Source organism: Saccopteryx bilineata, chromosome 3 (assembly GCF_036850765.1).
Source record: "Saccopteryx bilineata isolate mSacBil1 chromosome 3, mSacBil1_pri_phased_curated, whole genome shotgun sequence".
NCBI lineage: Eukaryota > Metazoa > Chordata > Mammalia > Chiroptera > Emballonuridae > Saccopteryx > Saccopteryx bilineata.
This window is the reverse complement of record NC_089492.1, coordinates 313,744,493-313,770,335: the sequence shown is the minus strand read 5'-3', so window position 1 is coordinate 313,770,335 and position 25,843 is coordinate 313,744,493. Positions and strand designations below refer to the sequence as shown.

At 53.1% G+C, this 25,843-nt stretch overlaps 2 protein-coding genes and 1 non-coding gene across 6 annotated transcripts in view; 2 read left to right on the top strand and 1 right to left on the bottom strand.

The window, feature by feature from the left end:
• EXOC3L2 (exocyst complex component 3 like 2) overlaps positions 1 to 25,843 on the bottom strand; it is a 136,811-nt gene that overhangs the window by 14,772 nt on the left and 96,196 nt on the right. Inside the window, exons 1-2 of one of the 3 annotated variants that reach the window (XM_066271815.1) lie at positions 7,792 to 7,845; positions 3,460 to 3,999 (exon numbers count right to left, since the gene is read on the bottom strand). In XM_066271815.1, the coding sequence (XP_066127912.1) occupies positions 3,460 to 3,982 (523 nt within the window). In that variant the 5' untranslated portion in view covers positions 3,983 to 3,999; positions 7,792 to 7,845. Of the gene's footprint in view, positions 1 to 3,459; positions 4,000 to 6,981; positions 7,003 to 7,791; positions 7,846 to 25,843 lie in introns of those variants that run through there. The other 2 variants (XM_066271814.1, XM_066271816.1) reach the window with 2 other exon arrangements.
• MARK4 (microtubule affinity regulating kinase 4) overlaps positions 13,811 to 25,843 on the top strand; it is a 32,873-nt gene continuing 20,840 nt past the window's right edge. For both annotated transcript variants that reach the window (XM_066271807.1, XM_066271808.1), the window contains exons 1-7: positions 13,811 to 14,115; positions 18,431 to 18,631; positions 21,448 to 21,501; positions 21,585 to 21,633; positions 22,342 to 22,407; positions 22,485 to 22,555; positions 23,769 to 23,825. In XM_066271807.1, the coding sequence (XP_066127904.1) occupies positions 14,065 to 14,115; positions 18,431 to 18,631; positions 21,448 to 21,501; positions 21,585 to 21,633; positions 22,342 to 22,407; positions 22,485 to 22,555; positions 23,769 to 23,825 (549 nt within the window). In that variant the 5' untranslated portion in view covers positions 13,811 to 14,064. The remainder of the gene's footprint in view (positions 14,116 to 18,430; positions 18,632 to 21,447; positions 21,502 to 21,584; positions 21,634 to 22,341; positions 22,408 to 22,484; positions 22,556 to 23,768; positions 23,826 to 25,843) is intronic.
• LOC136332560 (small nucleolar RNA U3) lies at positions 24,814 to 25,023 on the top strand. The gene has a single exon (XR_010730775.1). It is a non-coding gene; the product is annotated as a small nucleolar RNA U3 (small nucleolar RNA).

Sequence of the window (25,843 nt, the reverse complement as noted above, 5' to 3'; positions counted from 1 at the left end):
TGGAAGAGCATGTCAGAAAGTAAGTTAAGGACTGGGGAGATCAGGGGAGTTGAGGAGTTAGGATAAAGAAGGGGCATCAGGGCCGGAGGATGTGGAAAGGCTGAGGGAGGAGAGGGATGGAGAGAGACAGTGGACCAGCGGGCAAGGTGGAGGCTTAGACATGGGTAGAGGATATCAAGGCCAGAGATGGGCCTTTTAGGGGTGGGGACAGCTGCGGGGTGACCTGGCACTCTGATGAGTTCAGAATCCCCTAAGAGAGGGGAGTCATGGGGCTGGGAGGCCTCGGAATGAAGGCAGAAGGAGGGTCCTAGTAGCCTAGGGTTACCCCTGACACCTCCACCCCCCCCTCCACTTCCTCCCTGGCAGAGAAACTATTTCCTGGCCAGCGCTATTTCTGCCCATCCGTTTCCAGAAGGCGGGGGCTCCAGTCACCCCTTCTCACCTCCCTGCAGTGCCCTCCCAGTCTCCAGGGAGCAGGGGCTGAAATAGCCTCTGGCCAGGATGTGGAGGGTATCAGAGGATGCAGAAAGGGCTCTCCAGAGATTCCCAGTGTTGCCCATGGGGGGTGGGAGGGGAGGAGGAGGCTAGAATTTGGGTTGGGGTGGAAGAGATAGAGACAGGGATGGGGGTGCAGTTGAATGAAGGTGGGGATTGGGACTAGGTTGGGGATTAGATGGAGATGAGGATGGGATGAAGGTGGGAGCTGGGAGAAGGGAGTTTAGGATTAGGGTAGGGTTGGGTTGAAATCTGTATCAGGGTATGGGAAAGTAGCTGAGAATAACATCTAGGGTTTGAGGTAGGAATGGGGGTGGAGATGTGAATGGAGATGAGTTTAGTTGAGAGTTGAGGATAGGAAGAAGGGAGAGATGGGTATGGGTTTGAAGATGAAGTTTGAGCATGAGTTGGGATTGTGAATGGATAAAGTTGACTGTTCAGGTTGGGAATAGGGATTAGGATTGAGATTCAGGATAGGTATGCAGATTGGATCAAGAATGAACAAGGATGCTTGACCCATGGAATCTCAGTGGATAGAGAGTTAACCTGGGACTCTGAGGTCCCAGGTTTGAAACCCTAAGGTCACTGGCTTGAGTGCAGGCTCACCAGCTTGAGCCTGGGTTCAACAGCTTGAGCATGGGATCACAGACATAATTCTTTGGTCACTGACTCGAGCCCAAAGGTCACTGGCTTGAAGCCCAAGGTCACCAACTTGAACAAGGGGTCACTGGCTCAGCTTGAACCCCCTCCCCCAGTCAAAGCATGTATGAGAAGCAATAAACAACTAAAGTGACACACCTATGAGTTTATGCTTCTTGTCTCCCTTCCTGTCTATATGTCTCTCTCTCTTTCTGTCATGTGTGTGCAAAAAAGGTTGAATGAAGAAGGAGGCTGAGTGTGGAATTGGAGTTGAAATTGGAGACTGGGAAGGAAGTTGGGGAGGGGAATGGGCTTGAAGGCAGATGCAGAGATGGACCTGGGGTTGGGGGTTAAGAATGATACTGAAGAGGAGAAAGGGTTAAAGTTGTACTTGGGGGACAAGATTACAGTAGAGAAATGGGCCAAGGGCTGTTGCCATGGTGTTGGGCAGAGTGATGAGGTTAAAGATGGCATCTGAAGAAAGGGATAAGGTGGGGATAGACATGTGGTATGTCTCAAGGTGAAGATTACTGCTGGGATTGAAATAAATATGGGGTAGAAACCAAAAAGGTATTGAAGAAGACATTGGGGCTTGGGGTAGAACCAGGGTTGTGGATATAGATGGTGTAATACAAGTTGAATTGTCCCCACCCCACCCCTCCAAAAAAGCATGTGAAGTTCTAACTCCTAGGACATCATAATGGAATCTTATTTAGAAATAGGGTCTTTACAGCCTGACCAGGTGGTGGCACAGTGGAAAGAGCGTCGGTCGCCAGCTTGAGCGCGGGCTCATTTGGTTTGAGCAAAACTCACCAGCTTGGACCCAAGGTCGCTGGCTTGAGCAAGGGGTTACTTGGTCTGCTGAAGGCCTGCAGCCAAGGCACATATGAGAAAGCAATCAATGAACAACTAAGGTGTTGCAACGAAGAACTAAAGATTGATGCTTGTCATCTCTCTCTGTTTCTGTTTGTTCCTATCTATCCCTCTCTCTGACTCTCTCTGTCTCTATAAAAAAAAAAAAAAAAGAAAAGAAATAGGGTCTTTACAGAAGTAATCAAGTTAAAATGAGGTAATAAAGTGAGCCCTAATCCAATATGACTAGTGTCCTTATAGAAAGGAGAAATTTAGACACCAAGATAGACATGCACAGAAGGAAGGTGATATGAAAGTCACACAGAGAAGGCCATGTGAAGATGGAGGACTGTAGTGATGCAGCCACAAACTAAGGGAAACTATTGTCAACAGAGCACCAGAAGCTGGAAGAGGCCAGGGCGGATTCCTCTACAGGTCTCCGAGGGGGCATGGCACTGCCAACATCTTTATTTCAGACTTCTAACCTCCAGGCTCTGAGAGAATATGTTTCTACAGTTTGTTGTTTTAGTGAGAGGGAAACAGTGAGAGAAAGAGGAACAGTGAGAGGGACAGACAAGAAGGGAGAGAAATAAACACCACCTTTGTTGTTGTGGCACTTTAGTTGTTCATTGATTGCTTTCTCATTTGTGCCTTGATGGGGTGGGGGCTCCAGCTGAGCCAGTGACCCCTTGCTCAAGCCAGCAACCTTTGGGCTCAAGCCAGAGACCATGTTTATGGCCTCTCAAGCCAGATGAGCCTGCATTCAAGCCGGTGACTTTGGGGTTTCAAACCTGGGTTCTCAGCATCCCAGGTCAATGCTCTATCCACTGCGCCACCACCTGGTCAGGCTACTTCTATAGTTTTAAGCCCCCTAGTTTGTGGGACTTTATTATGGCAGACCCAGGAAACTAACACAGATGGTGGCAGATTTGGGGCAATGTAATTAAGGGATGAAAGTAGGTGTTGGCATGGCCCTGAGTTAGAAGATGAAGCTTGAACATGGGTTGAGGTAAGAATGAAGTTGAAAGGCGAGGCTGGGGGCATTTCGGATTGGAATGGAATTCGGGGTGAGGTTCAGAGTGGGATGGAAGTGGGGAAGGGATTGAAGGTGAAGAAGGAGGTTGAGGCAGGGGTGGAGAATGGGGTGGGGTGGGAGCAGGATGGAGTATGGAGGTTAGGGAGAGGCACAGGGTCAAGGCTGAGGAAATGTGGGGACTCTGAAGGGAGATGGGGGTAGGGAAGGGTTGGAGGAGGTAGAACCCAAGTTGACGATTCAAAGTTGCTGCCCATGGGAGGGAGGTGGGAAGTGGTAAGTGCAGGGAGGGTGGGCTGGGGATGGACACGGAGATGGGGCAAAGCTGGAGCTTGGTGAGAGGGTCAAGACTGCAGGTGACCCAGCTAGCCTGCCCATGGCGGCTGGGGTGGGGGTGGAGATGGGCACTGCGACACTCCCAGGCCTGGGTCAGTACTCACCTGACAATGGCTCCTTCATCTTTGGAGGCTCTGGGACCTTGGGAGGGGGCTCAGGAGCTGCCTCACCAGCAGGCACCACCCTCTCAGCCAGTGAGGCACGCCGGGGCTTGGGCCCACGCCCTAGTCTTAGGAAAGCCAGTCTCCCAGCAGCCTCCCCAGTGGCCTCCTCATCACCCTGGGCTCGGGTCCCCTGAAGCTTGGCCAGGAGGCCAAAATCTGCCGAGCTCCTGCGGATGCCTGGTGGCAGCACCCGGCCCAAGAAAGACCGGGCCTGCCCATTGCCGGGGCTGCCTGCCCGCCTGCCGGGGGCCCAGCCCAGCCGGAAGGGGGACAGTCCTGCCAGCTTCTCCAGGGTGGCGCGGCGGCCGTATGACGTTCCATTGGGCAGGGTCCCCAGCTGTCCAGGCTCCTCTTCTTCCAGCCCTGGAACTTCCTCAAAGGGGTTCCCAGAGGACCTCCCGGGCAGCGTCCCCGCCCGGGGCACCTTTGAATGCGCCACCGCGAGACTCTTCAGGATGGGCATTTTCACAGGCAGGGGACCTGGGGGGGAAATAATGGGCCATGAATGGTGTTGATGACAGTGGTGGTGTCCATGACAGTTTGTCCGTTTCTAGTCCCACCAGATAAGTGCTATTATTATGCTCATTCTGCAGATGAGGACACAGGCTCAGAAAGGCAAAGGCAGTTGCTTAACACGGGGATTCGGGACAAAGGCAGGACAGGCACCCAGGCCCATCTGATCGCAGAGCCTGGGCTCTCCCCAGAGTGTGGGCGTGCAGACCTTTCCCTGCCGCACCCCTGCCCTGGAGTGTTTGTCCTCTGAGCTGACCCTCGTCCTCTATGAAGAAACAGGCTCAGAGAGGGGAAGGCTCTCTCTCAAGGGGGTACAGCAGTAAAGGGTAGAGACCCCTGGGGACCCAGGCCCCACCGTTATCCTGGTCACACACCTGCACACCTGCCTCATGGCCCCTGCCCAGTTAGTGCCTTGTCACCTCCACCCCATTCATCCCTTCAGCCAAACCTTCCTTGGAAATACCCTCAGAGACAGGGAGACGGGTGGTGGCCAGGGGCCGGGAGACTGGTGCTGGAGAGTGAGTGTTTAATGGATATAGAGATTTCTTTCAGGGGGTGAAAGTGCTCTGGAACTAAACTGAGGTCCTGGTGGACATCACTGTGAATGTATTAGATGCCACTGAGTAGTACACATTAAAATGGTTAAGATGGTGAATCTTGTTTTGTGCATTTTACCACAAAAAAAATGAAAATACAAACAAACAAACATCTGTCCTGGCCCTGTTAGCTCAGTTGGTTAGCACGTCATCCCAATACTCCAGGTTGTGAGTTAGATCCCCTGTCAGGGCACATACATGAGTCAACCAATGAGTGCATGAGTAAGTGGAATCACAAACCGATGTTTCTCTCTCTTTCTCTTTCTCTTAAAAATCAATAAACTTAAAAAAGAAAGAGAGTGAGGAAGGAAGGAAGGAAGGAAGGAAGGAAGGAAGGAAGGAAGGAAGGAAGGAAAGAAGGACCTTTCTAGGTATTTGCCATGGGCCTGGCCCTGTGCCGGCACTGGGGACACAGCGGTGACCAAGGAAGACCCAGTTTCCACCCTCATAGGGCTTGAAGCTTCCTTCCTATTTCATCTTCTCAGTCCTTTGTATCCCTCCTTTTCTATGGTCCCTGCCCCAGTCCAAGCACCCTCCTGCCTCCCTACCTGCTCCCTGGTCTCCAGATTCTAGTCGTGGCCCCTCCAGTCCACCGTTGAGGATCTTATTAAAGCAAAAACCTGCTCCTCCCCTTCTCTTAACCTTCCATGGCTCCCTAGTGCCCTCGGGACAAAATTCAGGCCCCTCACTTGCCAGTAGTGCACATCACCAGTGCTATACCACATTCTCCTCCTTACTCCGAACTCCTCCGGGTTTCAGCATCTGTTGATCTTTTTACAAGGAAACCTGTTCTCCATGTTCTACTCATGTTTTGGACTCAGCCCCAATACCGCCTCCTCCAGGAAGCCCTCCCTGATGTTCAGGCTGGGTCAGATGTCCCTCTTTAGGACTCTCCCTACTTCAGCCCAGCCCACTCTGGGTCCTCACTGTCTGGGGATGATTCTGTATCCTCCACTGGACTGTGAGCCCTAAGAGGGCAGGGTCAGGATTGTCTCTGTCACTAATGTGTCCCTAGCTCTTGGGACAGGCATTTGGGGAATGAAAGGGTGATAAACAGGAAATGGAGGCAAGAGGCAAAAGCTTCATTCCTTGTGGGGAAGAGGAATGAGAAGTCAAGCTAGAGAGGTCAGTAAGGCGCAGGCTACGCAGGACCTTAAATCTCATGACGAGGGACTCAGGCTTTCTCCTGAGGGCCCTGGAGAGCCATGGGAGGGTACTTTTTAAAATAATAAAATAGCCCAAACATTCAGAAAAGTATAGAGAACAAACTTAGTGAGCAGCTCTATGCCTACAATCCTAGCTGCATCTAATGCAAACATTGGCTTGATTTGTTCAGGCTTTTTTAAAAATCAAGCATCACAAATACACTGACCCCTGGACATCTCCCCCCCCCCCCGATTCTGCTGGCCTTGCAGCCCTCTACCAAGGAAAGCAGCTTCCTGAATGTGCACATGGCTTTTACCCTATGCCCATGCAGCCTTGCACCCAGGAATAATAATATGCGGTTTTGCCTGGTTTCAAACTCTCTATAAATGCTATCATTTTATGTGGGTCCCACAACTTGCTTTTCTTTTGGGGTGTGGGCTCACTTATTCATTCCTGTCTCTGTGGCTCTAGCAGATTTATTTTTAAGTGCTGCATACTATTCCACTGGGTGACCATGACAAAATTGGCTCATGTCAGATGTTCACACATTCTCCAGCTACTGGACATGTAGGTTGTTTTGAACTATGTCTGAGCACACGAAGAATGGGGTCAGGACTGTGCTGAAGGAGACTGAAGTGGCAGAGCCATTGTCCTTTCCTAGTGGGGACTCTCTTTCCTTGTGGGGAGCTCCTTTCTTTCCTCCCGACTTCAGCCTCTAGACCTCAGCTATTGCTTCTCAGCCTCTTGTTCCTAGAAACACCCTCCCAGCCTCTCTCCAGTCTTCATGCTCCTTTATCCCCCAGGGAGGCAGTCACTATGGCAACCCCTTGCCTGAAGCCTCCATGGCTGAGGGCAATCGATACTACCCACCCCCCAACACACACACTCTTCACACCTTGATTTCTCTGTCTTTCATCTTCCAAACAGGCTTCTTCTACATGCCTGACCCCAAAATGGCTCCATCATATCCCAGAACTGGCTCCAACATCTACCCCCTAACTCCACCACCCCTCCAAATGGGAGTCTCCAATTTCTTTCCAGTTGAAATCAACATTGCCCAACTAGACTTAACATTCCCATTCCCCCACTGGCTTCCATCCACTCCCAAACCAGATCCAGCACCCCCAAACCACATCCTCAGACCCAGCTGCAACATTTCTCCCAAACTCGCCCCGACGTCTTTCCCCTTCCTGGCTCCAACACCCACCTCTGCAAATTGGCTCCGACATCCTGCCCCCTCCAGCCCCGTCTGCCTCCCAGTGCCAGGCCCCTGACTCACTTCCGAGGCATCCCCGAGCCCCCAGCCCCCCGGCTCCCGCAGGATGTCTTGGCCACCAGAGCTTCCCTCTCTGGGCTCCTCCTCCTCTTCCTCGCTGCCAGCCTTTCCCCAAAGACCCAAACCCTCCACCGGCTTCCTGGCCTGTTTGCAGAAGTCCTCGCCTCCAGTCCCCGGGGGCCTGCCTCAGAGAAATGCCCTTACAAATTGTGTGTCCGAGCCCGACCCTAACTAATACAGCCCCAACCCAGCCTTACCCTAAACAACCCATCACCAGCCCAGCCTGTTTCAAGTTCATCCATGTCTTCACTCCCAAATCATCCCCATCCCTGTCTCCTGCTCCATCTCCGGCCCAACCTCTGCCCCCTCTCCCATATCCAAGACCCCATCTCTTGGGGATAGAGCGAGACACTCATCCCTCCCTGACCTCAGTCTACCCACCTGAACTTGGAGGACATCGGACCCAACCACATCTCATCTCTTCTCCCTTGGTGGCCCCAAGCTCCCCCCCCCGCCGTAGCCTTTCTGCACCCCCAGTCTCTCTTGCAGCCTCTACCGGCTCCCACCTCTCCTGCCCTCTCGCTGACAGCCAAGGTCAGGCCCCAGGCTCTCTTTGCCTCCAGCTCATACTGGCTTTAGGACACATGTTTTCTTGAACCCTGGTCCAGCCCAGCTCTGGGCTGTGCCACTCTCCTGAGGGCCGTGAATGCTGCCCCCTTCCCCAGACCCCAGCACTCTCACCTCTGTCCTCAGTGCCTTGTCCTTGCTGCTGGCCTGTCCTGAGGCTACTTTGGCCAGGACTGCTGAGAGCTTGGATCTGAGGAGGGGGGGGTTAGAGGAGGTCAATTTCCTGTCAGGAAACCCCTCCCTCTCTGGGGCCAGGGGTGGGAAGGACTCTTTATCTGTCTGCCCTTTTAGGCCAGGCTATGGTTCGGCCCCCACCCTCACCCCCACCCCCAGCCCCAGCCGGAATCGGCCCCCCCTGCCTGCTCTTCACGCCTCCCAAGGTGACAACACCATCCTGGGCCCCTGGGGAGACATCGCCTGCTGGACGTGGGCCCAAAGCTGTCTCTTGGTTCCTTGCTATGGGGGGAAGACAAGAAGAAAGGTTCTGCTGGGCCCTGATGCCAGAATTGGAGGCCTAAATGTTGGCACTGGGCATGGCTTTAGAAATGGGGCTGTTTTCCCAAAGCCCCTGTCCCCAGGTCTCTGCACAGCCCCCTCCTTGTTATCCTGGTCACAGCAGCTCCTCTCAGGTGTCCTTTCCTCAAAGGAGACATTCCCCCATCCAGCCAAAACCCTTCTCCTCCCCCATACTCTGTCCCTCCAGGTCAGGGACAGGGCTGTGAATGGTGGATGCTTTCCACAGTCTGAACCGATCAGACTCCTCTGTCTCCCCTGTAGATTTTCTAACTCTCCCACACTCAGATGTAAGTTCAAAGTAGGTGGTTCAGGTGTTTGCCTTTATGTCTCTAAATTGTTAACAGAATGCACAAATGGGGATAGGTCAGAGCTGGAAATGGAGGTGGCAGGTGCAGTTGGGGTCAGGAATGAGTTGGGTGTTGGGTGAGGGGAGGTGCAGAATTAGGGTTACTTTTAAAGCTGGATTTTATTTTAGGCTTAGGTGGCTCAGGCACAGCATTCTGGGTGTTGAGCTGGGATGAGTGATCACTTGCCTCAGCAAAGTTGGGGTTGGGGTCACCATTATGGTCAGGGGTTGGGCTCAGGGGTTACTGATCCCACCCCAGCTCCAGTAGTGAGGGCTCTGTAGACAAGTAGGCTGGGAGCCTCTGTTCAAGGACTAGGTTTGTCAGACAATGGGCATTGGGGTAGGGGCTGTTTGTGTGGTCAAGAGGAAAGCAGGAGGAATGGGCTTTGTCCTTCCCAGGTTAGCATGGACCTGTGGTAATCAGAAGGTGGCCCAGGCAGGGACCAAGTGGCTGGTAGGGGCTGTGATCACTGTCAGATCAACCCCTCTCATTTTTTAAAATGTTTATTTTATTTATTTATTTTTATTTTTTATTTTTATTTTTTTGTGACAGAGAGACAGACAGGGACACAGACAGGAAGAAAGAGAGATGGAAAGTACCAATTCTTCATTGCAGCTCCTTAACTGTTCATTGACTGCTTTCTTATGTGTTCCTTGCTGGGGGCTCCAGCTGATCCAGTGACCCCTTGCTCAAGCCAGTGACCTTGGGCTTCAAGCCAGTGACCATGGGGTCATGTCTATGATCCCATGCTCAAGCAGGCCACCCTGCATTCAACCTGGTGAGACTGTGCTCGAGCCAGTGACCTCAGGGTTTCAAACCTGGGTCCTCAGCATCCCAGGCCAACACTCTCTTTACTGTGTCACTGCCTGGTCAGGCTGTTTTATTGATTTTTAAAGAGATGAAGGGAGAGAGCAAGAGAGAGACAGGAACATTGATCTGTTCCCGTATGTGCCCTGACTGGGGATCAAACCAGCAACCTTTGTGCTTTGGGACTATGCTCTAACCAACTGAGCTATTTGGCCAGGGCCCCTCTCATTTTTTCCAAATTTAACTTTTACTGAGATATAATTCACACACCATAAAATTTAAGTTTTTTTAATGATAGGAGGGGAGATAGAGAGACAGACTTCTGCATGTGCTCTGACTGGGTGGCAACCCCTGTCCGGGCCCACACTCAGATCAACCAAGCCATCCTCAGTGCCCGAGGCCGACACTCGGACCAATCAAGCCACTGGCTGTGAGAAAGGAAGGGAGAGAAGGGGGCGAGGATGGGGAAGAGAAGCAGATAGTCACCTCTTATGTGTGCTCTGATGAGGGGCGTCAAACCCAGGACGTCAACATGTGGGACTGAAGCACTATCCACTGAGCAGCTGGCCAGGGCCTCATTTAACTTTTTAAAGTGTACAATTCAATGGTTTTTAGTACATTTATAAAATTGTGGCAACCATCACTGTGATCTAATTCCAAAACATTTTCACCACTCCAAAAAGAACCCCTTCTAACCCATTAGCAAAGAACTCCTTGCAACCCACTCTCAGAGTCCATTCCCCTCTCCTCCCAGCCCCATGGAACCACCCATTCTGGCCATCCCACATAAATGGAATCATACAATGAGTGGTCTCTTTGTGTTGAGATTCTTTCCCTAAGCATGCTGTTTTCATCTATATTGGAGCCTCTTCTTTTTCAAGCCTCAGTCCCCTCAGCAGGGAAATTGGAATGGGGACCGTACTGGGGACAGGGAGTCAGGGTGGGACCTTCTCTGTGTAGGGAGGTGATCTGCTACCCCCGTGTGGTGAATGGGAGAACTGCAGCTCTCTGTTTCAGTCTGGGAAGGGGTTAGGGGTGACTCAGTTCCCCAACCCATGTCTAAGACCCCACCCCTGAATTATATCTCAGCAGAGTCCTTGGGATCTCAAAACTTCTAAATTATCCTGAACTCTTCCCTCTCTGCTTCCCACAATCCCTGAGACTCCTCGGACCTTATTTGCTTAATAATAATAGTAATGTTACCTACTTATGAAGTTCTTATCAGTTTTCATGTGAAGCAATTTACTTATACAGTCTTATTAATTTATTGCAACCTGAGGTTGCTACTATCATTATTTGGGGACAAGTAATCATAGTGGTTAAGAACCCAAGGTCTAGCCTGACCAGGCTGTGGCACAGTGGATGGAGCGTTGGCCTGGGATGCAGAAGACCCAGGTTCGAAACCCTGAGGTCGCTGGCTTGAACGAGGGCTAATCCAGCCTAAGCGTGGATGGGTTCACCGGCTTGAGCATGGGATCATAGACATGACCACATGGTCACTGGCTTGAGCCCAAGGTCCCTGGCTTGAGCAAGGGTCACTCACTTGCTCTGCTGTAGCCCCCGGTCAAGGCACATATGAGAAAGCAATCAATGAGCAACTAAGGAGCTGCAACGAAGAATTGATGCTTCTAATCTCCCTCCTTTTCTGTCTGTCCCTCTCTCTGTCTCTGTCACACACACACACACACACACACACACACACACACTCCAACGCACACACACAGAACCAAAGTTCTGGAGCTTGGAGGCACCTGGGTTTAAATGCTAGCTGTGCAGCCCAGCTGTGTGATGAACAGGTGATTTTTCTCCACTGGGCTTCTCTTTCCATAAGTGAGGTTCATAATGATGGTTCAACCTCATGGGGTGGCAGAAAGGATAAAGCCCTCAGAGCCTGGCACAGAGAAAGCCTCTGTGAGTTGGTTTAGCTGAATCCACTAGGGATTTGCTGGTGTTTACCACCAGGGGGTGGTGGTGAGGAGCCTCAATTTGTATTTAGCATTTGCCCTGTTCCCACCATGGCTAATTTCTTCTTCTTCTTCTTTTTTTTACATAGATCTTATTTATTCATTTTAGACAGGAGAGAGAAAAAGAGAAAGATTTTAGAGAGGAGAGAGAGGAAGGGGTGGAGCAGGAAGCATCAACTTCCATATGTACCTTGACCAGGCAAGCCCAGGGTTTCTAACCCGCGACCTCAGCGTTACAGGTCGAGGCTCTATCCATTGTACCACCACAAGCCAGGTCCCACCATGACTAATTTCAAGGTGATGTCACTGAAAGTGTTTATTGGGGGGGGGGGAAGAGATGTTCAGCAACCCATTACACAGCAGTTTCACTATGAAGATACAATACATGTAAATGACCTCAGATCACAGGTAATAGTAAAATAATTAGGATGTGATGAGTATTTATTCCTTTTTTTTTCTTTTTTTTTCTGAAGCTGGAAACGGGGAGAGACAGTCAGACAGACTCCCGCATGCGCCCGACTGGGATCCACCCGGCACGCCCACCAGGGGCGATGCTCTGCCCACCAGGGGGCATCGCTTTGCTGCGACCAGAGCCACTCTAGTGCCTGGGGCAGAGGCCAAGGAGCCATCCCCAGCGCCCGGGCCATCTTTGCTCCAATGGAGCCTTGGCTGCGGGAGGGGAAGAGAGAGACAGAGAGAAAGGAGGGGGGGTGGAGAAGCAAATGGGCGCTTCTCCTATGTGCCCTGGCCGGGAATCGAACCCGGGCCCCCGCACGCCAGGCTGACGCTCTACCGCTGAGCCAGCCGGCCAGGGCCTACTTTTGTTTTAAGTATAGTTTTCTTAATGAATGTTTGCATAATTTAACTTTTTGTGTGTGACATTGACAGAGAGAGGAACAGATAGGGACAGACAGGAAGGGAGAGAGATGAGAAGCATCAATTCTTTGTTGCGGCTCTTTAGTTGTTTTTTGATTGCTTTCTCATATGTGCCTTGACCAGGGGGCTACAGCAGAGCAAGTGAACCCTTGCTCAAGCCAGCGACCTTGGGCTTCAAGCCAGAGACCTTTGGGTCGTGTCTATGATCCCATGCTCAAGCCAGAGACCCCGCGCTCAAGCTGATGAGCCCACACTCAAGCCGGATAAGCCCGCGTTCAAGCCAGAGACCTTGGGATTTTGAACCTGGGTCCTCTGCGTCCCAGGCCAATGCTGTATCCACTGCGCCACTGCCAGATCAGGCTATAATTTGATTTTTAATGACTGTTTAACAACCAGTTCCAAAATTCCTGAGAATTTAACAGTCAGCTCGCTTGAGCCAGTTCCATCATAGTGCCGTTATATCACCCTCCATTTTAGAAAGGGAAACTGAGGCTCAAGAAGATGGTCAGACAAGGGCAGGGCATGGACCCTACAAAGAGCTGTGTGATTCTGGGGTCAGAACTACGCAATGCAGGTAGGTCCCTTTGCACCTGCTTCAGCCCTGCCAGGAAGGCAACATGTGAATCCTCTCCCTCACTTTATAGACTGGAAACTGAGGCCTGAAAAGGGCAAACGCCTGCCCTCAGTGACACAGTTAGACACTGAGTGTCCTCAAACACTGGCTGGGTACAAAGGAGAGGAGACTGCAGCCCACAACCTTGTGGTCTGTATTTTAAATATTTTATTTATTAATTTTTAAAGAGGAGAGACAGAAGGGAGGGAAGCAGGAAGCATCAACTCATAGCAGTTGCCTCTCGTCTGTCTTGACTGGTCAAGCCTGGGACCTCAAACCAGAGATCTCTTAACTCTAGGTTGTGGCTCATCCACTGCGCCACTACAGGTCAAGCTGGTCTGAAGTTTTCTGGGAGGTGGGAGGTCACGCCTCTACAGTGGCTCCGCCCAGAACACTATCTCTCCCGCACCCTGATCCCTATGTCCCCAAGGGCTTCCTGGGCCCCATGACTAGAGAGGGAGAAGGTGGACAGTGTCCTTTTCCTGGTTATTGCCTCTGGGGGCTCCTCTGTCTCTTCTCTTCCATTCTCTTCACTGGTCTTTGCGTCCGTGTGCCTCTCTGTCTCTCCCTCTGTTACCGTGTGTGGGTCTCTCGGTCTTTGTCTCTTTGTGATTCTGTTCTTTTTTTTGTATCTCTGTTTCTTTGTGTGTCTCTCTTTCCCTACGTTTCTCCCTCTTTCTTTCTCTTTTTGTCTCACTCTTCTTGTGTCTATCTCTGCGTCTCTCAACGTCTTTCTCTGCGTCTCTGGCGCTCTGCCTTGGCGTTTCTCTCCCCTTCTTTTCCGGTGACTCTCCACTCTCCTGTGCGAACATGCTAACCACCAACGCGCTCAGACCTGCCTGCGCGCCTTGAGTCTCGCACCCGTCCGGGCCTGCGCCTTTAAGGGCCGGCGGCAGGGGGTGGGGTCTCAGCGGCCCCGCCCTGCCCGCCCCTCCCCCTGACGTCCCTTCCTCCAGGGCCCCTCCACCGCCTCCCTCCGCCGCCGCCCGGGCCGGCTCCGCGCCCCCTCCCCGGCCCCCGCCCGCCCGCCCGCCTGCCCGCCGCCCCTATGGCGCCCTGGGCCCCCACTGCTCGGGGCCACTAGGACCCTCAGTGTCCCTTTTTCTCCCCTTCCCAGCCCCCTCTCCCGCGGCGTGAACCCGGGTGTTCACAGCACCCAGCTTTTGACCTCGCGTCCCTCGGCCGGAGGGGGGGGAGGGGAAGAGGGGACCCGGCACCCCTGCCCCCCCCACCCGGCCGCCCAGTCCCCCAGGACCTGGAGAAAATGTCTTCGCGGACGGCGCTGGCCCCCGGCAACGATCGGAACTCGGACACGGTGAGTGGGGCCCGGCCCCTGGGCCCCCCCCCCCCCCCCCCCGGCTGGGTCGGCCACCGAGCCCCTCGCCCTGCGGTGCCCCTCGCCGCGCGAGCCCTTCCCTTCATTTCCCCGGCCCTGCCCGACTCACCCCCTGCCGACCCCCGCCCAGACTTCCAGGACTTTGGACCCTCCCCCCCCCCAGCTCAGCCCGACCCCCGGGGGCGCCCCTCTCTCGGGACTCCTCTCTGGTCCCTCTGCGGACCTTTTCCGCTCGGATCTCTTCCCTCCAGGAAGCCCCCTCCCCTGCCGGCCAGGAGCCCCTCCCTTCTCCGCTGTGTTCTTAAGCCCCTTCCCCGTCAGGCCTCCCTCCGCTGGCCATTGGCCCCCACCCGGGTTTGCAGGGCTCCTGACCCCACGGCCCAGCCCGGTCTTCTTGCAGGAAGGCCTGGCCCTGTCCTGCCTCTGGCTCCGGCGTTTCCGGCCGGATCTGGGTGCCGGGCTCCCCAGGAGCCCTCCTCCTCTCATTCTCAGCCCCCAACCCCTCCTGGCGCCTGTGGGCACCCCTTCACAGGAAGCCGGTTTCCACCTTTCCTGGGCCTAGGGCCCTTTCCAGCTCGTTCAAGGTCTCTCTCCACTCCCAGGCCTGGGATCCATCTTCCAAGCAGCCCTGCCCCTTGATTCTCAGCACCCCAGATCCCCCCAGATGCTGCTGGACCCTCTCTGGTCTCTTCCTCTCCCAGGAAGCCTGAGCCTTTAACTTCCAGGCCCTCAGTGCAGTCCCGGATTTCTAGGCTCTGGACCGGTCTGACTCCAGGCCTCGTCCTCCCTGTGTCAACTCCTCAGCTTCAGGCAAGCCCCCTCCCCAAGCCCCCAAGCCCTGATCCCCTCTTTGTACAGGCTCTTCCAACAGGACTCCATCTCTTTCCTTAGATCCCCGGACCTCTGTCCCTTCTCCTTTCTTAGGGCCTCCCTGTTCCTGGTGGGGGTCAGGCTTCCCAGTGAAGACCCCTTCTCCACTTCTGAGGTCTTCCCCAGCTCACACAGCCTGACCCCAGATCCTCCTTTCAGAAGACTCCTGGACTCCAAGCCTCTGGCCTTACCCTGGCTCTCAGCTCTCTTCTCTTGTCTTCTGGAAGCCTTCTTTTTCCCCAAGTTTCTAGGCCCCTTTGACCCCCAGAGGCTCAGCCTGTACCCCCCTGGACTGCCCCTCCCCCCACCCAGGAAGCCCGCTGTCTAGGACTTGCAGGCCCCTGACCTTTCTCTGGTTCTAAGGGCTGGCCCCACAAAACCTCTTCTTTGACTTCTAGTAGTTTCCTCAACACCCAGGCCCCTGGCCCAGGGATCCTTGGCCCCTGACTTCCCCTGCCCCATGGCTTAGACATTTCCTATCTCTTTATCATTCCTATCCCTATACCACAGCCCAGAACAATCCTGGGGAGACCCCCCCCCATTTTCCTGGTTTCTGATTGCTCTCAGTACTTCTGAAGACCCTCCCACCAACCCACACCAGACTGACTCCTCCCCAGCTAGGGTCTTTGTCTTTTCCCCCCCCAGACCTTCTGCCAGGTCTGTGCTTCCTGCCAGTCTCATCCCAGATGCCCACCAGCGGGATTTATCATTGTTTCTTCATCTTGTGGGACCCTCCCTCAGAAATCACCCACCACTGCCACCCATCAATACTATAGGCCAGACTCTGATTTGGAGTCTCCAATGAGATATCCCTCCACCCATCCTCCCCCATAGTAACTACAAAAAGTGCCAGGGAGCCCACAGGCCTGGGCTCAAATGCTGGCTTTACCAGTTGGTTTGCACTGTGTCCTCAGACTGCTAGTTAGTTCTCCCTTTCTGAAAATCGGTTGCCTGCCTTGGGAAATGGGGATGACACTGGAGTCCCTCCGAGGATTACTTGGGATGATAGGGGTGAAGCCTGGCATGCAGAACGTGCTCCACACATGTTCACACTATTGTGACTGTGACTGAGTCAGATGGCCGGGGATTCTCAACTCAGGGCTGTCGTAGTTGTTGCTTGAGATCTACTCCCTTCTCAGAGCCTCAGTTTCTTTATCACTGTGTGGGGTTGATGATAGTACCTCTCTGTTAGAGATGTTTTAAGGAGCCAAGGAGATTATGTGAGTAAGATACACAAGATCAGGCATATTATAGCAGCTATTATTAATATTACTATTACTTTGGTTATTCAGATAAGCATGGGTTCAAATCTAGTTTCTATCCTTCCTAGGTGTGTGACCTCACCTCTTTGAACTTTAGTTTTACTCATCTGTAAAATGGGGCTTATTCAAACACTTCCCTCTCCTTTTATTATCCAGATTTGTGCTTTGAGGAGATGTGGGGAGGTCTGATCCCCTTCTCCCCTTTCCTCCCAATGGTCCTGTCTAAGACATGCTTGTCAGTCCTGGCTGGGGTCACCTCTTTCTACCTCGTGAATCTGAAGTTGCAGCCCCCTCTCCCACCACCTAGTTGCTATGTTGATAGCCATGTGGGGTCATGCTACCCCACCCCAAGTTCCAGGCCCCCCACCTCCAGCCTCTCTGGAGGTTCCCTAGCAACAGGCCCAGTGTTGGGGCGCCAGCCGGCGGGAGGGAGCTGGGCCAGCTGGTGATGCCAGCCAATTTTAGCTCCCGCCCCCGGCCCCTGGGGGCTTTGTCACCCACTGCCCCAGCTGCCCTTGCAGGGGTCCCTCAGCCCTGCTGCCTACAGCAGGGTGCCAGCCCACACCCAGTTGGCTCCTATGGTGCCACCTGATGGGGATTCTTCTCCAAGCTGTTATCTCGGTGGGGATCTGGGCCTTATCGGCCAGGATCTCCCCTTCCCTTCCCACCCTCCCCCTGGGGGAGGCCTAGGGTTGAGAGCAGCGCAGTGGGAGGTGGGAAAGAGCTCAGCACCCAGGAGTCTGCAGGCCCTGGCTTGAACCCCAGGCGCTCTGCTCTACCCCTGTGACCTTGGACAAGGTACTAACCCTGCCTCAGCCTTGGCTTTCCTGTCGGGAGGATGCGGATCATAATTGGACCTATATTGGAGGTCAGGACTTCAGCAGGGGTGGTTCTTTTGTGTGGGGAGCATTATGTTTCTGCTTGTGTGACCTTGACAAGGCACTTTCCCTCCCCAAGCCTCAGTTTCTCCTCTGGAATATGAGGGTACAGGAGCTGCCTTCATGGGCTCTGGGAATTAAATGTAGATGAGGTGTGTATGGCCCAGGACTTGGCCTCTAGTAAAGGCTGCTTGATAAAAACAATCTGGCAGTGTGGGGCATACGGCGTGGTGCTGGTGAGGAGCAACAACTCTGGGGGAAACTCTGGGCTCCCATCCCGGCCCTGGGCCTCAGTTTCCCTATGTGTAAAACGGGAATGATGAAGTGTTAGTGGCCAGCACTCTTTAAATATTGGTTATTATCACTGTTAAGTGGTCTGGTGGATTCCCAGCAAGGAGCAGCCTGGGCTCTCATCTCGTTGCCTACCTGCCCTCTCTTCCTGAGCTTTCTGGCCAGCGCACAGGGTCTGAGCAGAGCCATCTTGCTAGGTCCTGTGGCTGCCTCTGTCACACTAGGGCCCCACCACTGAAAGGGAGGCACAGTCCCTGGGGCCCATAATCAGGACAGGGCAGCCTGGAGCAAGCTGGTGACCTGCAGGAGAGACAGGACAGCAGGAACAGACTGTTGGGGACAGGTTGAGATGGCAGGAGACAACGGGTCAGGGCTTGAATGGAGCCATAGTGTTTCTTGAATGGAGAAGAAATGTTTTCAAGGAAGGTAACGTTGGGGCTAAAATATTTGTGAGAGCAAAGTAGAAGACAGTTGGTGACTGGATTTGGAGTTGAATTTGGGATCAGCAGAAATTGTTAGGGGCACTAAGCTGGGAAGAAATACAGTATTGACATCTGGGGACTGGGACAGGGACAGCGATGGAGAAAATAGGATGTTGGAGGCAGTGAGGGTTGGGGTGGAGTGTTGAGATGAGGTTGAGGTCAGTGTTGTTGGGCTTGAGGCTACAGCATTTGGAATAAAATATTATGGAGCTCATGGAGGTCCCAGTAAATAGAAAAGGAAGTGGAAGGTAGACGGACTCCAGGGAGGGTTAAAGAAGAGTCCTGATGTCTGGGGACCTGGATGCCGCAGAATTGGCAGGGGCCCAGCATCTTTATGCTTGGAGGTGTCTTTTTCGGAGAGAGGTGGGAGACCCAAAGGCACCTTGCTCCCCCCTGGGCCTGAGCTTGAAAGGTGTCCATGGCTGGACTTAACCGCCCCAGCACTGGGCTCCACTGATGTCAGGTTCGAGTGGGTGCCGCCCACTGCTCACACTCCATCTCCCCTGCCCAGCATGGCACCTTGGGCAGTGGCCGCTCCTCGGACAAGGGACCATCCTGGTCCAGCCGCTCCCTGGGTGCCCGCTGCCGGAACTCCATCGCCTCCTGCCCTGAGGAGCAGCCCCATGTGGGCAACTACCGCCTGCTGAGGACCATCGGGAAGGGCAACTTTGCCAAAGTCAAGCTGGCCCGGCATATCCTCACTGGCCGGGAGGTGAGTGAGGGGGTGGGAGGCTCTGGGCCAAATCCTGCCGCCCCAGCACTTTGTGTGTGGTGGGGCATCGTGGGCCTGGCCCTCATTTTCCTTTGTGACCTCAAGTAAGTCCCTGCCTCTCTCTGGGACAGGTCAGAACATCTCCGATTTTTCCAGAGCAACCCAAGTAGGAGGAGAGAACCCATTTCAGGCATCCCTGAAATTGTCAGGAAATCTGAAATCACAGGGAGAGCCATGCATGTATTGTTTTTTTCTTAGAATTTATGTGGCTTTTGTGTCTAAACCTGGGCTGTCTCCCTGTTTTAATGGTGGACTTTGATTCCATGAAACCTCCCAGTGATCTTGAGGAGGACACGAGGTTCATTCGTGTTCTTAATTATGCACTTTCCCTGCCTCCCCTTGCTGAGCAGGCCCATGTCCTGAGTGTGCGACATTACTGCAGGAAGGGCCCGTGCAGGCGATGGCGCCTCTAACTTAGTTTTTAGGGAAAAAAGACTGTGAGTGTGTTCAGGACTCCTCTGCACCCCCTTCCGTGTTAGAGCGAGCGACGTGTGAGCCCCCTGCCTTGGATGACCCGCTCCCTTACCCTGTCGGTGCTGCGCGCACAGAAGACATCAGGCCCCACATTCTACCAGACATGCCCGTTTCATGCCAGTGCTTCCAGAGACTAAACAAAGAGGTTCTGCTGCCCAGCTCCTGTTAAGTGCTAGTTCGATGACAACCGCAAAGGCAGATGAGAAATAAAGCACGGGCTCGCCTTGCATGTGAGCATAGATGCAGAACTCCGAGAGAGCTGTGTGGTGACAAAGCTGCGTTCATCCCAGGAATGCACAGTTCTTTTCAGATTCACAATTTATTCATGTATTTCGCCACATTCACAGATTCAAGGAGAGAAACCATATGATCATCTCAATACTGGCATACAGAATGCTTGTCAGAATTAAAAACCCATTCGTGAGAATTTGAGGAAAGCCGAGGGACCCTCTCCCCCACAGAGAACACGTTGTTCCCCTCGGGTGGATGTTGAACATGCTTCCGGGGGTTCCTGAGGGAATGGGGCCTCCCAGGGGAAGAAATCTAATCCAGCAGATCTGGGAGTGGTTGGGAGTGACCCCCAAACCCTTTGTAAAAACTACAGAGTTAAAGCTGGATTAAGACTCAAAGGCCCCTCACTGTGGAAAAACTTGTGGTGCTCTACCCCAAGTCTAATTCCAAATAAAATCTTTTTTTGGGGGGTGAGGATGGAGAGAGAAACAGAGAGAGGGACAGATAGGGACAGACAGGAAGGGAGAGAGATGAGAAGCATCAATTCTCCGTTGGGGCACCTTAGTTCATTGATTACTTTCTCATATGTGCCTTGACCGTGGGGGCTACAGTAGAGCAAGTGACCCCTTGCTCAAGCCTGTGACCTTGGGGTCAAGACAGCAACCTTGGGCTTCAAGCCAGTGACCATGGGGTCACATCTATGATCCCACGCACAAGCCGATGAGCCTGCACTCAAGCCAGCAACCTTGAGGTTTTGAACCCGGGTCCTCTGCGTCCCAGTACAACGCTCTGTCCACTGCATCACCACCTGGTCAGGCCCAAATAAAATCTTAACTGCAAGGTAAATGTAAGGAAAGTTCAGTAACATTCTGATCCACTCCTAGGATGACCACCTTAAAGCTCTTTTTTTTTTGTATTTTTCTGAAGCTGGAAACGGGGAAAGACAGTCAGACAGAATCCCGCATGCGCCCGACTGGGATCCACCCAGCACGCCCACCAGGGGTGACGCTCTGCCCACCAGGGGGCGATGCTCTGCCCCTCCAAGGCATCGCTCTGTTGCGACCAGAGCCACTCCAGGGCCTGGGGCAGAGGCCAAGGAGCCATCCCCAGCACCTGGGCCATCTTTGCTCCAATGGAGCCTCGCTGCGGGAGGAGAAGAGAGAGACAGAGAGGAAGGAGAGGGGGAGGGATGGAGAAGCAGATGGGCACCTCTCCTGTGTGCCCTGGCCTGGAATCAAACCCGGGACTTCTGCACGCCAGGCCGACGCTCTACCACTGAGCCAACCGGCCAGAGCCAAAACTCTTTTAATAATACATGCACACATATATGTATTTAAGTTTTAAGTGTTTAAGAGGTAGACATCATCAGGCTGCTTAAGTTCAGATCAATCTTGGCCAAGTAACTGAACGGCTCTGTGCCTCAGTTTTTCCATTTGTAAAATGGGGATAACTCTAGGGTTCATCTTGTATGGGTGTTGTGAGGATTAAAGGAGTTATTGTTTGTATCAGCCTCAGATGCTAAAAATAGCTCGGTACTCGAGCATCAGCTCCAGATGGGGTTGCTGGGTGCACGGAGGAGTCTGCCTCACTGTCTCTTCTCCTTTCACCTTAAAAAAAGAAAAAGAATTATCGTTTATAATATGAATAGACCAGGGTCTGGCACATGTGACTGGTCGGTAAATGTTAGCTACAGTTATTATTTATTGTTCCACAGTCTGTGCATTTAAAACAAAGGTGTGATGATGAGTGGTCTGAGATGCTCTCACAAAGAGCCCCCACAAGGTCTTAGTCACCCTCACACACTCATCTAGGCCCCTGGAACAGCCCCACTCAGGCCCCATTGCAGAATAGGGAATATTTCCTTATAAAAGTAAGGGTAGGACTGGACACAGTGGGAACAGCATATGCAAAGGTCCTGAGGCCCAGAACCCCCACCACTAGGAATGGCCCAGGTTGAGGGTTTTCTGTGAGGGGGGGGAGGAAAGAAGGATATCCCAGGTGATATCCTTGGGGTACCTTGACCTTTCCCCCTCCCCTTCTTCTAACTCCAGGTTGCCATCAAGATCATCGACAAAACCCAGCTGAACCCCAGCAGCCTGCAGAAGGTGAGGCCCTGGGAGAGGGAACAGCATGGGCATAAGGTTGGGAAGAGGGTCCTCAAAACCACCCACCCTCATCTTTCTTCCAGCTATTCCGAGAAGTTCGTATCATGAAGGGCCTGAACCACCCCAACATTGGTGAGGAGGGGAAGGGAATGGGCTCAGAGACTACTCCCCAGGGCACTTGGGGAAGTTGAGAGTTGGGGGCATGGGTGAACTGGTGGTTATTAAAGTTAGAAAGACCTGTTTTCTCATAGCAGTATCTCTGCTTACTGGCTCTGTGACCTTGGCCAAGTCACTTAACCTCTCTGAATATCAGTTTCCTCCAGAGTGGGGCCTACATCAAGGTCATTGTGAGGATTGGATAAGATCATGCATGCCAAACACTTACTTCAGAGTTAAGCTGTGGGAGCTGGTCTGATTGTTGTCATCAATAGCAACCATTGTCATTGTCATTATCATTAGGCAGAGAAGAGAGAGGGAGTTCTTTATGGAGAGAAGCAGGATTTGGCCTGGTCTGGATGTGGCCTCACATTTATTCATCCTTTGTTCATTTACTCAGTAAATATTGGGTGGCTGCTATGTGCCAGATGCTGGGGACACAGCATCTGGCCTCAGGCACAGGCACAAATCCCTGGCCTCATTGAGCTGCGCTGACATTCTTATAAGAGAAAATAGAAAAGACCGTGAAGCGGGGCTGAGGAGCACAGAATCTTGTCATCAGTAGGGAGCCATTGAGTGCCCTTGAGTAAGGGGTGTCATGGCTCAGCACATGTACATAGTTATGAGTGTGGGCAGAGGGTGGGGGTTTCCTCCTGCATTAACCCTGACCCTTGGCCATTGCAGTGAAGCTCTTCGAGGTGATTGAGACCGAGAAGACGCTGTACCTGGTGATGGAATATGCAAGTGCTGGTGAGGCCCTTCCCTTCCCCACCCTGCTCGCTGCTCCCCCACACCTCGCCCTCACCCCCTTGGCCTCTGCCCTGCAGGAGAAGTATTTGACTACCTCGTGTCGCACGGCCGCATGAAGGAGAAAGAAGCTCGAGCCAAGTTCCGACAGGTTGGGGCTACTGCTGTGGCGGGGCTGGGGGAGTGTCTGTGTCCCTGGGCACCGCCAGGAGTCTGACTGCTGGTGTGCATCTAATCGTCCAGTGACTGGGGGCACGACTTAAGTCTGGGTGGGGGTGAAGGTGGAGAGTTGGGTGTCCATGGGTGTACAGATGCCCAGGTGTGAGGATTTCCAGGTATAGGTATGCAGGTGTCCAGTTCAGTGAGTGAGTCAGGCAGGAAGGGGCCCAGGTGTGCAGGTGTCAGATGTGTGGGTGTGAGGGTGTGCCCAGTGTGTAGGAGTGGCTGAGAGGACCTAGAGGTGCCAGAGTGTAAGTGTAGGAGTGTGAACTTGAAGATGTGTAGGAAACAGGTGTATGGGTGCCCAGGTGTATAGGTATGTAGATGTGTGTGTACAAGTGGGTATGGCACCTGCCTGTATGGGTGAGGTATGGGTCTGTGTGTGTGGGTAAGAGGACATTCGGGTGCCTGGGTGTCCAGGTGGGTAAGAGTGCATGTGGTTTCAGTGTGTGGCTGGGAGGATGCATAGGTGTGAGCGGGCAGGAGGGGCCCTGTATGGGTATATAGGTTGGTGGACAAGATGTGTGGCGTAGGAATGTCCAGGTGGACAAAAAGGTGAGTCGCTGTCCGGGTATGTGGCAATGAGGTGTGTGTAAGACAGTGTGCAGCTGGGAGCCTCCCAGCCATTGGGGAAGATGCCATGCAGGTGGGAGGGTGCCCCAGTGTGCAGGTAAGAGGACTGTAGTTGTGAGGGTGCCCTGGTAGCTAAGTGTTTATCAGGCATGAGGGTTTGATGGGTAAAGGGATCTGAAGAAGGGTGTCAGCCCATGACTGTCCAGCACCCTGACAGCTGTGAGGGGCCTGGTGCGTTGGGGCCGTGTGTCTGTCTACAGGTATGCAACATTCTCGTGTGTGTGTCCAGATGTGAAAGGGGCTAGTCCTCATGTCTTGGTTCCATTGTCCCTGCCAGGAAGGTATCCTAATACCTGGTTGTGAGAGTGTCTGAGTGGAGGTGTGTATGTCTGTGTGGGTCCCACGGCATTTCCTGCTGGGACTGAATCGGGTGTGAGGCCCTAGCATCTCGGCCTGTGCTAGGCGAGACCTGGGGTCCAGGGGCTTGATTGTGGGGGGGCTCCCGGGGGCTCTGAAGGAGGCTGAGGAGTTTGGGGGCCACAAGTAACTGACCTTCCCTCCCTTCCCCCCAGATTGTGTCGGCTGTGCACTACTGTCACCAGAAAAACATTGTACACAGGGACCTGAAGGTGAGCCCCCACTACACTGTGAGCTCCCAGCTCAGCCCACCTCTGGTCCCTGGGGTCCCCCGTCCCCTCTGCCACATTCCCCCCTTTTCTCTACATGCTCCTCCCTTAGCCTGCAGGGCCCCTTGCCTTTCCCCAAGCCTTTTGTGGAAAAAGCAAGGCCAGCAGATAGGGGAGCGAGTCGGGGGTGGGGACAGAGGAGCAAACAAAGGGTAAGAAACAAAGTGTCCCAGAATGGCCCCGACGGTTACATGTGTACCGGACAAGGACACTGGGAAGCGGTAGAGTTCGTCACTCTCAGAGCCTTGGTGTTTCTCAGCCCTTAGAACATTTAGAATATATTTATATTATTGACTTTAGAGAGAAGAGAGAGAAAGAAGGGGGAGGAGCAGGAAGCATCAACTCATAGGAGTTGCTTCTCGTATGTGCCTTGGCCAGGCAAGCCTGGGGTTTCAAACCGGCGACCCCAGCATTCTGGATTGACGCTTTATCCACTGCGCCACCACAGGTCAGGCGAACATTCAGAATCTTTGAGACTCAAGATTTTAGAGCCCCAGAATCACCCTGCCTGCAGGGTCTGAGACTCCTAGGCATTGAAAATTTGAGAAGGACCTTCATGCGAGAACCCTCAAGGCTAGTGCCCAGCGGGGTAGGGGTTCAGCAGGCTTGGACCCCACTGCCTGGTCCAGATGAGCAGGGGCGGCCCCCTTGAGTAGCTCTGTGTCCTGGGGTCCCCATTCCACGCCTCCTACCTGGAGAGGACCTCACATCTCAGGACTTCTCGCCTTAGACCAGAGGTAAGCATTTGTCTGCCTCGTATTGAGTTGTCTTGACTGTGTGATTTCTTGAGCACCTACTGTGTGCCAGGCCCTGTGCTTAAAGGAAGTACTTCTCAGGTTCTTCCATGAAGGGCCAGGTTTGTTTTAGCGTTTTCAGTCCCCAATCCAGTGCAGACAGGTACTTTTGTGAAGTGCAATAACAATGAAATGGAAAGACTATACTTTCAGGGATCATTTGTATAGTTTGTTACTAGAGAGGTTTCTCTTGAACATGTACAGTATCTGAAACCACAAGGAGAGATGCAGCGTTCTCTCCTGAGCATGAAGCTGGCTTTTGGTTTTGTTTTAGCAACTGCATTGGCCCCTGATAATTATGCTTCGCTTCCTTTGGGAGTGTTAAGATGGGGAGGAGACAGTTTGGTAAAAAAAGAAAAAAAGAAAAAAAAAGAAAGAATGAAAATAGTACAAAATACATGCCTAATTTTTAAAATTATTACTGAATTCAGAAAACAGAATTCCTCTGTCAAGTGGCTGTAGAAGCTTTTAAATACCCCCACTCTCTGTGCTGCCCCATGTCCTCCCTCCACGCTCTGAGCTCTCTAAGATGCCCTGTAAGGGTAACACCAATTGTGAAACTAAACCTGGAGGAGGCACGCCCCCTGGTGGAGGGTTCTGGAAGTGGTCAAAAAAGAAAGTTCAGGCTCTGGGTAGCCAACCTAGACACCAGGTTGGGACTGGACTGCAGAGCCCCAAACACCAAGAGAAGTGTCGCCTCTAAGCTAGACTGAAGTCTGGCAAAAATCTCTCTGAAGTGTGTGTCTTTGTGCATTTGCATCCCCCTGTTGGGTCAGAGGTAGGGAAGGGAGGTACCAAACAAAATGCAAGGCAGGGAGACCATGAGGAAGTCGGAGCTGCTGGTGGCCTGGGCTGGGGAAGGGCCGCAGCTGGGCTGGGCCACCTGTGGGCCACGTTTCCGCGGGAGGAGCTGTGCACTGCGTCTCAGTCACAAAGCTGGAAGAGGCAGGGAGCTGAGGCTCCTTCCCCGCTCGGCTGTGGGGAGGCCGGCCTTGGGAATCGAGCTCCGCCACTTTCTTGCTATGGACATGAGGTGGCCTCCTTGAGCCTCCGTTTTATCACATGTGCCACAAAAAACAGACCAAAAAATGTATTGGGTGCTGGCTGTGTCCTGTACACAGTGCTTTCTGCTTAATATCACGACCACCTGTGAGGCAGGTACTGTGA